Source organism: Oratosquilla oratoria, chromosome 38 (genome assembly GCF_046742065.1).
Source record: "Oratosquilla oratoria isolate Oo_2021 chromosome 38, ASM4674206v1, whole genome shotgun sequence".
NCBI classification, from domain to species: Eukaryota; Metazoa; Arthropoda; class Malacostraca; order Stomatopoda; family Squillidae; genus Oratosquilla; species Oratosquilla oratoria.
The window spans coordinates 46,280,719-46,295,929 of record NC_134814.1 but is presented as its reverse complement, the minus strand read 5'-3'; the positions used below and the strand labels follow the sequence as shown (position 1 = coordinate 46,295,929).

At 37.3% G+C, this 15,211-nt stretch overlaps 1 protein-coding gene across 2 annotated transcripts in view; it reads left to right on the top strand.

Moving 5' to 3' along the window:
* The first annotated feature begins 11,287 nt into the window (after positions 1-11,287).
* LOC143019775 (uncharacterized) overlaps positions 11,288-15,211 on the top strand; it is a 102,342-nt gene continuing 98,418 nt past the window's right edge. Inside the window, exon 1 of one of the 2 annotated variants that reach the window (XM_076175758.1) lies at positions 11,288-11,408. In XM_076175758.1, coding sequence (XP_076031873.1) covers positions 11,333-11,408 — 76 coding nt within the window. In that variant the 5' untranslated portion in view covers positions 11,288-11,332. Of the gene's footprint in view, positions 11,409-14,030; positions 14,803-15,211 lie in introns of those variants that run through there. The other variant, XM_076175759.1, reaches the window with a different exon arrangement.

The window sequence follows — 15,211 nt, the reverse complement described above, 5'->3', positions numbered from 1 at the left end:
TAACTGTCTTTCTTGATTTTCTTTCTGTGTCCTCTTGTATTTCTACTATCCCATTTTATGAGATCCTCTCTATCAATAGTTTCTATGCCTTTCATGATTCTATAAATAGTTATCAAGTCTCCTCTCTCTCTTCTTAGTTCTAATGTCTGTAGTTCAAGTTTTGTTAGTCTCTCCTTATATGATAGTTCTGAGAGAGTTTGTGCTAGTTTTGTAATTGCTCTTTGTATTCTTTCAAGTTTTGTTATACATTTTTTTGTACTTGGTGAAAACATTGTCGCTGCATATACCAATCTTGGTCTTATCAAGGTAACTAGTATTTTTTTCACTATTTCTTTGTCCAGGTATGTAAAAGCCACTTTGATTGTTCTTATTAAATTCTAAGTTTCTCCAAAAGTCTTGTTTATATGCTTCTCAGGGAACATATTATTCATAATAATGACTCCCAGGTCCTTCTCCTTTTCTACTTTTCTTTAATTCTTCTTCTCCCAATTTATATGATCCCACTATTCTTTTTTTGCTTCTTCCAAATTCCATTATACTACACTTCTTGATACTGAATTCCATCTCCCACTTCCTACTCCATTCCCATACTTTATTGAGATCACTCTGTAGCAACTCACATTCTTCTTCAGTGTTCACTTTTTTAAACAATTTTGCATCATTCACAAAGAAGCTCATATGACTATCAATTCCTTCATCCATATCATTAACATATATATAGCAAACATTATTGGGGCCAAAACTGTTCCTTGTGGAACCCCACATCACTTCATCCCAATTAGAGTTTGTCTCTTATCACCACTCTCATTTTTTTTTTCATGCAAGAAGTCTTCCATCCACTTCAGTAGTTTGTCCTGTATTCCTCCTGCAGTTTCTAATTTTTTAAGTAACTTCTTATGTGGCATCTTATCAAAAGCTTTTTTCAGGTCTAGAAATGCACAATTCCATCCATCTCTTTGTTGTATTACATCTATTAGTCTTGAATAGAAACACGTTAAGTTTGTGATGCATGATCGTCCTTGTCTAAATCCAAATTGTCTTGGATTTAGTACGTTGTTTTTTTCCAAATGCTTTACCCATCTAGTTTTGATAATTCTTTCCCAGATTTTAGCTATCATACTTGTAAGGGAGAACGGTCTATAGTTAGTATAGTCTTCTTTGTTTTCTTTGTTTCCCTCTTTATATATAGGTACTATATTTGCTCTTTTCCAATCTTCTGGAACTTTTCCCTCTTTCAATGAACTGTTTATTAGGCTATGTATTTTGTCTGTTAGTTCATTCCTGCATTCTTTCAAAATCCAGTTTGCCATTTCATCCGGTCCATGCAATTTTCTTACATCGAGATTATTCAAGTGTTTCATTATTTCATTTCTTGATACTTCTATCTCTTTCATAGGGGGAACTCTCTCCTCCCATTCGACATCTCTAGGTTGTATGTTCTCCCTTGTAAACACCGATTTAAAATGCTGATTCATAATTTCTGCCATTTCTATTTCCTCTGTGTATTCGACTCCTCCTTTTGGTAGTTTCTCTAATTCTTGTTTGCTTTTCAGTTTGTTGTTTACAAATCTGTAAAATAATTTTGGTTGATCTTTACATTTTTCTATGACATATTTTTCATATTTTATCTTTTCTTCTCTGCGCACTTGTACATATTCATTTCTATAACTAATTATATATTTTCCATTTTTCAGTTTTTTTTGTCTTTTTTCCATTTTATCCAAGCTTTATCTCTTTTGTCTTTTAACTCCTTATATCTCTTGTTGTACCAACATTTTACATATCCTATTTCTTGCTTTTGTCTTGGCACATACTTTTCCACTCCTTTATAAATTTTTGTCAAAATACTCCATTTTTCTTCTACTGTTGTTTCTTTCTTGTATTCTTTCCCAGTCAGCTTTTTGAAAGAATTCTTTCATTTTGTCAAAGTTTGTTTTTTCATACACTAATCTTACCTTTCTATATTATTCATTTTTTTCCATGCATTTTTCTTTGTTTAGTTCCAGTTCAACCAATATGTGGTCACTTTTACTTATTGGTGTTTTATATTCAATCTTGTCCACTATTTCAGGTTCTGATGTGATTATTAGGTCCAGTCTCGATGGTTCTTCCTCATTTCTATACCTAGTATTCTCTTGTATCCATTGTGTCATTGTATGTTCAATAATCATATCAAGTAATGCATTTCCCCATAGGTCATCTCCATTCTTCACTGTCATATCCCAGCAGATTTCTTTACAATTAAAGTCACCCATTATAATTATTTGTCCTCCATCTTCCATTGTCTTACATAGTGATATCCTGGTATCTTCTAACATATTTTTGTGTTCTCTCTCTTCCCACATAGCCATTTTAGGAGGCACATAATTCACTACAAACTTTCTGCTCTTCTTATCCTTGTCCTCCACTTCCATCGTAATCATCTCTACACTGTTCTTTCCATATGTGACATTCCTCACATTTATATCCTTAGTCAGGAACATAACTCCACCACCTTGTTTTACCTCTCTGTTTCTAATCCAACAATTATATGCTCCATGTCCTACACTGTAGGGTGGTAGTGGACCTTTCAATTTTGTCTCTACAATTCCCATTATGTTCTGGTTCTTTTTCCTTCAGGTAATCATTCAGTTCGTTCAAGCCTGTTATTAATCCATCTATATTTGTGTAAGACACCTTTAATTTTCTGCTACTTACATTGTGTTTTCCGTTTCCCTTCTGTTTTTCTCTATTATTTTCTTTTCTTTTTTCTTAGCTTCAAGTCTTTTTGATTTCTCATCCTCTTTTTCCTCTTTATTCATTTCTCTTTTTATCCATACCTTTTTATGTTGCTTACTGTTTGCTAGTTTCCTTGTTTTTATTAAGATATTCTCTGCTGTTGTTTGTAACCTGAATTCAACCTTAATTGGTCTGGTCTTATCTGTATTATATTTCCCATACCTATATATTTCTTCAATTTGTTTTCCTATTTCAGGTTCATCTTCTTGAACTACTTCTAATATCTTCTTTACTTTTTCTTTTTCCTCCTTTAATATTATAGTCCTATTTAGGTTATACTTCTCTTCCATCCCTAATATAATTATACAATTATTTTTATCTGCTAAGTCTCTTACTATTATTCTCCTTCTCCCTCATAACTTTAATAACTGTGTTTTCAGTTTCTTCTTTCATCTGCTGTGTCACTATATCTCTAAATACAATTTTGTTGTTCTCTTGTATTTTCTTCCAACCCTGTGCTTCTTTTGCTATGGACTCTTTATTCTCTTTATTATTCATCTTTAATTCCTCATTCTCATCTTTTACTTCTTTTAACTGTCTTTTTAATTCTTCTATTTCTTTAGTTAGGTTGTGTAGTTTGTAAATTGTTTATGTTTGTTTTGCTGATTGTTGGATGGTTGGAACGAAGCTGTTAAAGCATACTCAGTTATAGTTGTTATGAATTGCTTATAGACTGTTGTTAGACCTTGCTTTTGTTGTAAAAAGTCTGTGCTTACAATTGATTTTAGTAGGCTTGTTTGCTTGTTGATTTTTGCTGTAAGATCATTGATTTGTGACCTAAAGTTCATATGTGTATCAAAATTGAGGCTTAGAGTTTCTGGTTTCTTTTCCACTGGAAGAGTTTGGGCATTTATTTATTATTATTTTTTCCTATGATTTCTGAAGTGAGATTTCCATTATTTCTAAGCCATTTTTCTAGTTTCTCCAAGTGAATTTGGTTATTCTTAGCTGCTATTTTGTAATTGCTAATCTGGGTCATCTTGTAAATTTTGGTGTTATGTTCTAGGCTTGGTGTTGTGAGATAGCTTGTAAAGAGGTTAAATAGTATAGGTGAGAATATTGCTCCTTGGAGGACTCTACTGGACAACCTTTTTGTCTTGGAAATTTGATTATTTGGGGTTATTCTGTATCAGTCAATCAATCTGTCATTCAAGATATCTCTTGCAGTAAACCCATGACTCCCTGGTAACCAGCTAAAGCCATTGAGTGATATCATAAGTCATTCAGAGAACAGATATTATGTTGCTGCCTAGGGTTTGTTTGAGTATGACATTGTAGGAAGATGTGTTTAGTGATCTCTGTGTGGTGCCTGCATCTAAGGTGGTTTGAGTCTTTGACCAGACCTATACTGTATTGTGTTGATGCTGGATGGCTTAGAATTAAAAAGCATTGTGGTTGTTAAAATGTATCTCTAATCACTGGGACCCATTCAGTGTTGTACAAATACTTTCCTGCGTTCGTATACTTCCAATTGTACTATCATAGTGGAGATGGGTTGAACGCAAAAAAATTCATATATGTGTATGTAACTTGAGCATACAAATATATAAGAAATAATCCGCTTAGCTTATGTCTCTCTTGATGGCCTAGTTGGAAAGTCACTGTCGCACTTGTCATGAGGATGCCCGGTTTGAGTCCTGGGCAGTACCACATTTCAATTTCAAGCATGCTGGCCTTTGATGGCTTAGAATTTAAGTGCATTGTGGTTGTTAAAATGTATCTCTAATCACTGGGACCCATTCAGTGTTGTACATATATACATGTATATATATATATATATATATATATATATATGTATACATATATATACATATATACTTATATATATACATATATACATATATATATATATATACTTATATATATATATGTACGTACATACACTTAACCCTCGATTTAACAGACAAATGCTTGCAGACCCTTGTTTGTTATTTGCAGCAGTTCATTATTTGGAAATTGAGTCTGCCCATTACCAATACTGGATACTGGACATAAGTCTGTTATGTAGAAAATTGTCTGTTAGGTTTCGGCGTGCACATACGTATTAGATATGTAATAAAAAAAACTACAGTACATATGTATAATGATGTACATTATATATAATGAAGAAATGTTAGAATCAGAAATGGAGAGAGCGACTGGTTTGAGGTTAAGGTGGGTCTTTGCCAGAGATGTGCCATATCACCATGGCTGTTTAATTTATACATGGATGGGGTGGTGTGAGAGGTAAATGCAAGGGTAATGGGCAGGGGATTGGAGATCGTTAAGGAAAATTAAGAAAGATGGGAGATAAGCCAGTTGTTGTTTGCTGATGACACTGCATTTGTAGCAGGATCAGAGGAGGGATTAAGGAAGTTAGTGACAGAGAGATGTGCAAAAGAAGGAAGTTGAAGGTAAATGTGGGTAAAAGTAAGGTGATGAGATGTACAAGGGGAGAGGATGGCAGCAAATTGGAAATGAGTATTAATGGAGAGAGACTGGAGGAAGTGGATACCTTGGTGTAAACAAACTAGAAGTTAAGATCTTTTGTTTCCTATCATGTGCGACTTTGGAGACAAAGACCACTACTTTCCTTCCCTGACTCCAAAAGTTAAAATCATCAATGTTTTGCCTCTGTTGTGACCCTGAATAGCTTTGCTTTTCCCCTGCCTATTCAATTGGCAATTATTTTCATCTAGCTTTGCCTGATAGGCTTATCTAGGAGCCTCACTTCACATCGCCGTCGTCACTGCTGTTGTGTCATAATGGAAATCACTATTTTCCATCCCTCACTATTCTCTAAAGTTGGAACCAGCAATGTTTTGCCTCTGCTGTGGCCCTGAAATAGTGTTGCATTCCCCTATTTACTCAGTTGGTAAGTATTTCCATCTGGCTTTACCAATTAAAGGCAAGAGCATTACATTGAGTCGCCGCCGCCAAGGCATACATACATACATACATACATACACACTTTTCAATCTTCTTAGGTATCTACTTGCTTCTCTCTATCTACAATTTACCTCCACCATTCCATTCCTCCTTTTCCTGCTACATATGACTACAAATAAGTAAAGCTATCAATTTGTAGCCCATCTTTTTGACTTACTTTCAACTCACTGCCATCCTCTCCCCTTGAACATCTTATCACCTTGCTTTTACCCACATTTATCTTCAAATTTCTCCTATTGCATACCTTTCCAAACTGCGTCACTAACTCTCTTAATCCCTTCTCTGACCCTGCAACAAGTGCAGTGTTGCCAGCAAACAACAACTGGCTCACCTCCCTCTTTTCAGAACTTTATGCACCTCATCTTTTCTTATTTCTCCATTTTCTTTTTCCATCATCAATCCCTCCCTATCCTCCTCCTTATTCAACAGCTCTCTAAAATACTCTGCCAATCTTCCCATTACTGCCTCCTCGTCTGTCAAGATCTGTCTATACGTGTCTTTTATCTTTTCTTCTCTACTTGACTTGCCTCCCCTTTCCTCTCTTGATTTCCTTCCAAAACATATTTTTTATTGCTTTCCATTTTTTCTGTCATAATCCTCCCCCATTTTATATCTGTGAGGTACTTTATCAAATGCCTTCTCCAGGTCCAGGCACGTGCAGTTCACCCACCCTTCTCTCTCTTGAAGCACATCGATCACTCTTGAGTAAAAGATGAAAAGGTTCAACACACATGACCTTCTTGATCCGAAGCCAAACTGACTGTCTTTCATTGTTCATATCTTGAAGATATTATGCCCATCGATCTTTCACAATCCTTTTACATGATTTTACTATTGTTCTAGTTAGTGTTGCCTTGTTTCCACCTTTGTGAACTGGCACCACATTTGCCCTGTTCCAATCAAGCAGCACAATGCCTTCTTTCAAAGAACATGTAAAAAGGCTGGATCTTGTCTGATGGTTATTCCCTACATTCTTTAAGGATCCAGTTTGAGATCCCATCAGGTCTTTAAGTTTTTGCCACATCCAATGATCCCAAGATATTGAATATTTCCTTCACTTCTACATTTATATCTGCTAAACCTGGTTATTTGTTCCCCTCATTTTTCTCCAAAAATTTGCACTCTTTTGTGAAGACCAGTGGGAATCTTTCATTCATTATTACTGCCTGAGCTGAGGCCTCTTCAAATACCTTACCATCCACTATTAATTTGGTGATTTATTCCCTGTGTCTCAATTTACCATTTATAAGCCTGTAAAACAGTTTTGGCTCATCTTTGCATTTATCTACTACACTTCTTTCAACAATGTTTTCTTCTTCCCTTCAAATTCTTGCAAAGTCATTTATACCTTGTTTGTAAGCTTATTTTGTTTTGCTTCTTTTCTTCCTCCATTTTTCCCAAGTCATGTCCCTGGCCTTTTTTCAATCTCACACTTTTTGTTAAATAAATTCTGTTACTGTTCCTTTTTCTTCCCTTCTCTAGTCTTTGGTTTGTTTACCCCTAGGTTGTCAATGTCAAGATTGAAAGACTTCTTATTTCCTACTTATTTCTGTGGTATTCATGAATTCCTCCCAGTTTGTTTCTTCAGAGAATCTTTTCAACCCTAAGTAATCTGGTTTCCTAAAATTGATCCCCTTGCCTGTGTGTTTCATTCCTTGGCTCTATTTTCTCATTGTCCAGTTGAAATTCTGTTGTAATATGGTAATTTTTTTCTTATTGGGAGAAGATAGTTCATGGCGCTGATGATGTCTGGTTCTTTGGTTAGTAATAACTCTGATATTGTTGGAGTGTGATCTCCTCTTACCATTGCTATACTCATTAGGGTATTTCCCCAGGAATCTGCTTACCAATTGCTTCCCATTTCTCCCAGTTGACCTCGCCACAAGTAAAATCTTCAGTAAGGACTATGTTTCTACTTTCTTCTATAGTTTTCTTTAGCAAAAGAGCTGTATCCAATAAAATTTCTTGGTGTTTGGTTTCATTCCAAGCTCTTGTCTTGGGGTATGTGTGTGTGTATGCATTATTCTGTGTGGAGACCATACCACTGACTCATATTCTAATCTTGGATAGATCAGGGGTTCTGGATGTTTTTTTCATCATTTCTTCATACTACTTTAATCTTCTACAGCAGCCCATATGTCTTTTATCAACCCTCCCTAATATTTCTCCTTATTTGCTTTTGTAATAGGATCACTTTCCAACTAATAGTTAAAAGATGGCTTCTGCATCGATTGCCCATTTCTAGTACTTAGCATTTTTTGGTATTGAACTTTATTTCCCATTCTTGGCTCCATCGAAAATAGTATCTAGAGGTTTTTGTTATAGTCTACAGTGATCTTGTTTTTTTTTTCACTCCCATCATGATTTTTACATCATCTGCAAACGTGTGTGTTTGTATTTACCTATTATAGTATGCAGGTTTCCCTCGCTAGTTTATTGTTCGATATCTGATATTTCGTTTATACGATCCTTTTGAATTGATACCGCTTGCTCATTTTTTGATGTAGGCATTTGATTATACGATCACCAAACCATAAACAAACGAACCATGATCGCAGCACCACCCACGTTCCATCAGGCACCCATCAAAACTCGTTCTTGTTCTTTATTCAGTTATGTTTACTCCCTTGGCCCATGTATCAGTGTTTGTTTTGCACTACTATTTCACATTCACTGTTGCTTTTACAAGAGTAATACATAATGTGATGGCTTCCAAGCAGCCTGCAACAAATACTACTGGTGAGATAAACCCCAAAAAACTGCGGAAGAGTTTATCATTGGAGAAAAACTTGAAATTGCTAAGCACCATGAGGGAGGTGAAGTGGCTAACTCCATCGCCAGATTCATGCAGTTGCCCCAACCAACTGTCTCCACAATAATCAAACAAGGAGACAGTGTAAAGAAAGCTGGTGAAACAGCTTCTACATTAATGGCAAAGATGCTGATGAGGCAGAGGGAACCAATAATGGAGGAAATGGAGAGACTCTTAAGGCTGTGGATTGATGACCTGTCTTGCCACAGCAATTTCCTTTCTACCTCCCTTGTGGCAATGAAATCCCTCTTGATTTATGATGATCTACATAAAAAGGGATATGATGTTAAGGATGGGTTAACTTTCAGTGCTAGTAAAGGTTGGTTCGACTGTTTTAAAACCTGAGCAGCCCTACACAATATCAAGATGACTGTTGAGGCAGCAAGTTCTAACAAGTCTGCTGCTGCAGCATTCATACCAACATTAAAAAAAGAGTGAAGAGTGTGGCTACAGTGCCAAACAGGTGATAAACTACAACAAGACAGGCCTGTATTGGAAGAAAATGTCATCCAAAACCTTTATTGCTAAGGAGGAGAAAACAATGCCAGGATTTAAAGTATCCAAAGACAGATTAACCCTGGTGCTGGGTGGTAATACAACTGGGGACCTGAAACTGAAACCTTTACTGACATACCACTGTGAAAACCCAAGGGCACTTAAGGGCTATGTGAAAGAATATCTCCCATTGATATATAGATCCAACAAGAAGGCCTGGATAACGTCTTCTATGAACCAGCATTATGTTGCAAATTATTTGTCCCCTGCACTGCATGACTGTGCTGCCAAAGAAAACATTGCCAATCATTTCCTCCTGCTAGTTGATAATGGTCCAAGCCACCCAACATCCATGGAAGATTGGGCAGACAACATAGAGGTGATGTTTCTGCCCCAAAACATGACAGCACTCATCCAACCTATGGACCAAGGTGTGATTGCCACTTTCAAGGCATATTACCAGCGCTGCACAATAAGTCAGTTGATTAACATGATTGACAGTCCAGACAAGCCCACTGTCAAGCAGTTTTAGGCCAATTATAATATCAAGAAGGCTATTGACAATATCAATCCAGCATGGAAGGAGGTGACAAAAAATGACTGCTGGAAGAAACTGTGGCCTGAATTTCAAGCCAGTTGATGACTTCATTGGATTTAGTGATGTGACACCCATTCATAAGGACATCGTCAGGCTCTCACATATGGCTGGCTTCAAGGAGGTGGATGAAGATGATGTGAATGAATTGATACAGTCCCATGATAAGCCACTCAGCGATGAAGATCTGATGGAGTTGGAACAAGAACAAGCTCTCCATGGCTATGATGATGATGATGCACCCCAGTGAGCCCTTGACATCAAAGCACTTCGTGAGGTGTTTTCTGGCCTAGATGCAATCATTGAAAAAACAAAGGAAAGGGACCCAAACCCAGCATGAAGTGGAACAGTTGTCTATAATGTGGAGCAAGCCTTCAAGGTCTACAGATTATATTCGAGGCCAAGAAAAAAAAAAAAAAAAAAGCAAGGCAAACCACCATTTCCAGCTTCTTCAAACCTGCCACTCCTTCCCACCCAGACCCCCGCCCTGCATCAGCTTATCTGGACTCCCCTCTGCCACCTCCAGTCTACATATGCCGCTCTTCCATCCACTTCTGCTGCCCAGTATTCATAAAGCCCTACCACTTCTGATGACGAGGAGAAGGCTTCCTCAGGATTTTAGTAAGACTAGCCATGAAAGGTATGTGCAGTGTAGGATCAGGTAACTAGTGACTAGTGGCATTCTACAGAGCCTCTTTTTCTGCTCTTTCCAGTATATATAGGCAATCTGGGGAAACCACTGTATAAAAAAATAATGCGGCCATAACACTACTGTATCTCTTTGGATGGTGTGTTTTAGGAAATGGCTGGACAACTTTATGGATGGGGATGACAGGTGGTAATGGACATGGTCTCTTGCAGTATCCTTCATTCTTATGTTCTTATGTGGAAAAGTGTTATATATCTCTCAATATAGGCTAGGCCAAAGCTACTCTCCTCATTAAATTAAAGCCCATTAAAACTTAAGTTCGCTATCCGATCTGGCTTTCAGGAACATAACCCAATCGTATAGTGGGGGGAACCTGTACAGGAAAAGAACAACGCTTGATGGGTTCTGTATCCTGTTCTCTATTTTTTTTTTTTTTTTTCCTAACCTCTAATTCATGAGTACTTCCAACTTCATCTATATCCTTGATTTCCAATTATCATATTTAGATTTGAACTCATGTATTATTTGCGCTTGGACTACATCAACTAAGCTATTCCATGTATCTATGTATTTATATGAAAATGGTATTTCTTTACACCCTTTAGGCATGTTTGTGTTTGTATGTGTGTGCCTGTAAAATTTCTTTCATAAAGGCAGCATTTAGAAGAAACTTGGAAGAGCACTTATTGGTCTTTCAAAATGCCTTTTTTTTTTATTACAAAAATACATATCTTTACATTCAGCTTTTAACCTTAAAATTACTGTAAAATGTTTGCAGAATACATAGACATGATATTTTAGATGTAAAACAAATGGTGGTTCTCACTTTTTTATATATGGCATTGGGTGAATAGTGTTATTAATCAACTCACATGTCTTCCTGTATATCTTGATGTTTATACACAAAAGATTATGTACAGCTTAATGTTTCAGAATATGATTTTAGTAGCATTAATGATTTACAGTTTCACTTTATTTACTATTTATTGTCAAGACTTACAGTACAATGATAATTGCAGAACCAAAATCATCTTTTATTTCCAATGATACCGACAATTGCTCCAGTGAAGGAGAGATGTGCAGATGTGAAGAAGGAAAAGTTAATGTGGAGATGACTAGAGAATATTGGAATAATGGAAATTGTTACCCAGGTAAGATAGGTTTTAGAACCTCAAGGGCTTCCATCAATTAAATTTTGTAAAATTCTGATTGTATGCTCTCCACTTCCTTTGAGACACCAAAAATTAGGGCACATTCAAGTGTGGTCCCACTTAAATGTGACCAAGTTACCTAGGGGTCAATGTGGTGAATATTTCTTTCAAAATCCCATAACACTTAACAATTATGTGATGGATGTTACAGCATTTAAGCACTGAAATAGGGTTATATATTTTGAAATGCAATGATTGGGGTTCATTGAACCCCCAAAATGATAATATACAGCACAAAACAATGCTGTTCATGGTAATTCAATGTCAAGAAATTATTTGATATTTCATTTATAGCAGTATGATATGACTATGCATCTGTTAGAATTACTTACTGTGGGGTTTAGGTTATGCATTTTAACACTGCCAGTGATTAATGTTTGGTCTCTATTCACTGGGAACATACAGATGATTTTGTTGCTGAAACCATCAACTGGAATTAATTCCACTTTACTGGGAGGTATAGTCAGGTGGGATTGTTAGGCTGGTTGTCTGCCCCATGTTGGGCAGCCAGTTAGGCTGGTTGAAGGCAAACTCTGGTGGAGAGAAAGTTGATTCATTTAACAATGAATGTTGGGTGCCAGTAGGGGGGAGGACAAATGAGATGGCGAGGGAGGTGATGACTGTGTTTCAAGTCATGTCTTTGGTGATATGCTTGCGAGGGAGCAAGGGGGAGATGGTAAACAGTGAGGCAAGCTTACGTGTGCTGCTCCAGGTCAATCTGAATCTTTGGTGTCCATTCAGCTTATATACACAGGCAGGTCATGACCCGTGATCCTGATTGGTGTGAGGTCATGTGTGCTGTGTGGGAAAGTTGGAGGCAAAATGTTTGATGCCGGTGGCTCACAAAGACAGAGGGTATGCATTCTTCAATTGGTCGAGTGTTCCGTGTCATGAAGCTGGCCAAGGTGCAGGCTTAGTCATGGCTGGCCAATGTTGGCACTGCATGTGATTTTCTTCAAAGAGGTTTTGTGGTAGTCACATGGCAGACCCTAGCACTGGTTAGTCATCCTACGAGCAATTCCCTTGGTGGGGCCTTGGAGGTCAAATGTAGTGAGCAGAGAAGAGATGAGGACCAATGAGTGAGGAGGAGAGGTGAGGAGGGAAATGAACTACTTACAATCACAATGATCAATGATATACCTGTTTGTGGTGATACTGCAAGATAAATGGCGGAGAGAAACATCTCACTCCTGCTAATTCTCAAGAACCACCAATCCCCATACCTCCATCTGGAGATGCAGCTTTGAGTGTCTGGCACACATTTTCTGGACTGGGCTCAAGATATCTATCAACTTTAACTGTATTTCTACCTTCTCACATGGTAAATGCTCTTTTTCTCCTTATACCTTCAGTTGGTGACAGTGAAATAGTACTACAATAGTACAGCACAGATTTTGAGTCTATTGGGGTTGATTGAGAGTGTATAGATAAGAGCCAACATGTCCTTAGCTTCTCTTTAATAGGACCATGTGGTCAGGCAACAACAAAATCACAAAACAACATGGTCTCAGATGACCACAGCAACAAGATTACCCAGTTGCAGAAGGGTTACAAAACATTACATTTCTCCCCTTTTAATAAACACAAAAATTGTATTTACAAGTTATAAGTCCAGCCTATCAGGTGGTCTATGGATGCAACTGGAACGCCTCCTCTCAGTGGGTTGTACTGAACAATCTTGGTTACTACTTACAAGGTCTTTTTTTTGAGGTTTTTCATTAGTATTATCTCCATTAACCTGTGAATCCAATGTTAAATCACCAGAAACATCTACTCTAGTTAAGGAGTTATCTATGAAATTATCATTTACATTGTCTAATTCCTCACTCTTAGGTTGGCTAAAATCACCCACAATTCTAGGCATAATCTGATCTATAGCCTATGTTTTTCCCAAATTTTGAACCCTCACCTTATAATTTCTTGAACCAAATACTTCATCAGTCATTCCTTCAACCCGTGGAGAACCTTTACCAAAATTGCAAACAAACACTGCGTCATCCAGACCATACAAGGGCTCTTCCTCCTTAAGCATTTCATTATTCTATCTACTGGAAGATCTGCCCTGCACTCTTAACAGCTTCTACAGTACCCTTGAAAACTCCTTTAAACATTATTTCTGCTGGAGATTTACCAGGGAAAGAATTGATGGTTCATTGGTAATTATATAGGAATCCACATACTCTAGTACGCATATTGTTATGTATTATTCACTATTTACATAAAAATTGGCTTTATATTTGCATTATATGAATGCTCCCTTAAGGTTGTTTATTTACATTTGATGATCCCCCATCAAGGAAAGATTAAACATGGCCGACCCACACAACACTCCCTTCATTTTAGTTCCCTGAATACTGATGGTGTCACAGATGGGAATGGCATATGGGATTGCCAGAATTGTTCCATAAGTCTCCAAGGCAAATAAAAGAAATTAATAGTGACCCATTTTTATGTTTTATATATATATATATATATATATATATATATATATACATATACATATATATATATATATATATATATATATATATATATACCTCTGAAATGGCAGGCCAAGAATTGCTTGGGCACATTGATGCCTTCAATCTTTCCCCAGAGGATTTCACAAGTTATTCAGAGAGACTAGAGTAATATTTATGTGCAAATGAGATTGAGATTCATGCCAAAAATGCAAGTGGAAGCTGTGATTCATACAACTAAGAAAAGGAAGGTTGCTGTTCTTATCATAGTTTTAGGAAAAGATGCCTACCAGTTACTTCAAGATTTATGCAGTTCAATGCTACCTAAGAACAAGACCTATGATGAGATTATAAATTTATTAAAGGGTCACTATCAACCAAAAAGGCTTCATGTTGTTAAAACCTTCAAATTCCAGCGATGTGTACAGGGTCCCAATGAAACTATTGCAAAATATAGTGCCAGGCTTTGGCACATGGCTTCCATTTGTGAATTTGGCCAGTTCCTTGCATGAGCCTTGAGAGACCAATTTTTAGTGGAATTCAAAGTACTAAGACACAGAAGCTGATTACTGCTGAAAGAAAAATTGAAGAATGTTCACAAAAATAAGGGGGAAAAAAAGCCTTTGGTATATTCACTTGGTCTTTGGATCATGTGTTGGACTTAAGATCGACAGCTATTTCCCTCCTGGAAGAGAGCTCAGAGCTCGTAGGTCCGATCTATGGGTAATACTATGACCCACCCACGAGAGTCAGAGTAACGACCCGAAGTGCAGCGGTACCGAAATAATTTCGGCCCTGGGCAGGATTCGAACCAAGAACTACAGGCCACTATCGTAGCAGTTCAGTGCTCTACCAACTGCGCCACCGAGTCGTGTGTATGTATGTATATATGTGTATGTATATACATGGAACATAAGAGAGGAAGAGAGGAGTATGAATGTGTTTGAGATGAGGTTCCTGAGAAGTATGATAAGGGTTACTAAGCTGGGTAGAGTGAGAAACAAGGAGGTGAGGAGAGCAGGGATGAAAAGGGAGTTGGGAGAAAGGGCTGATGAAAGAGTATTGGGATGGTTTGGACACATGGAAAGAATGAGTAAAGAAAGATTGGTGAAAGGTGTGGGAGGGAGGTGGAAGGAGTGAACATGAGGGGGCAACCAAGGATTAGATGGATGGATGAGGTAAAAGGGGCATTGGGAAAGAGGGAAATATCTGTTGGGGAAGGAAGGAAGAAGACAGAAGATATTGGTGAATGGAAAATGGTTGTGTATGGATGATGCTGTGAAG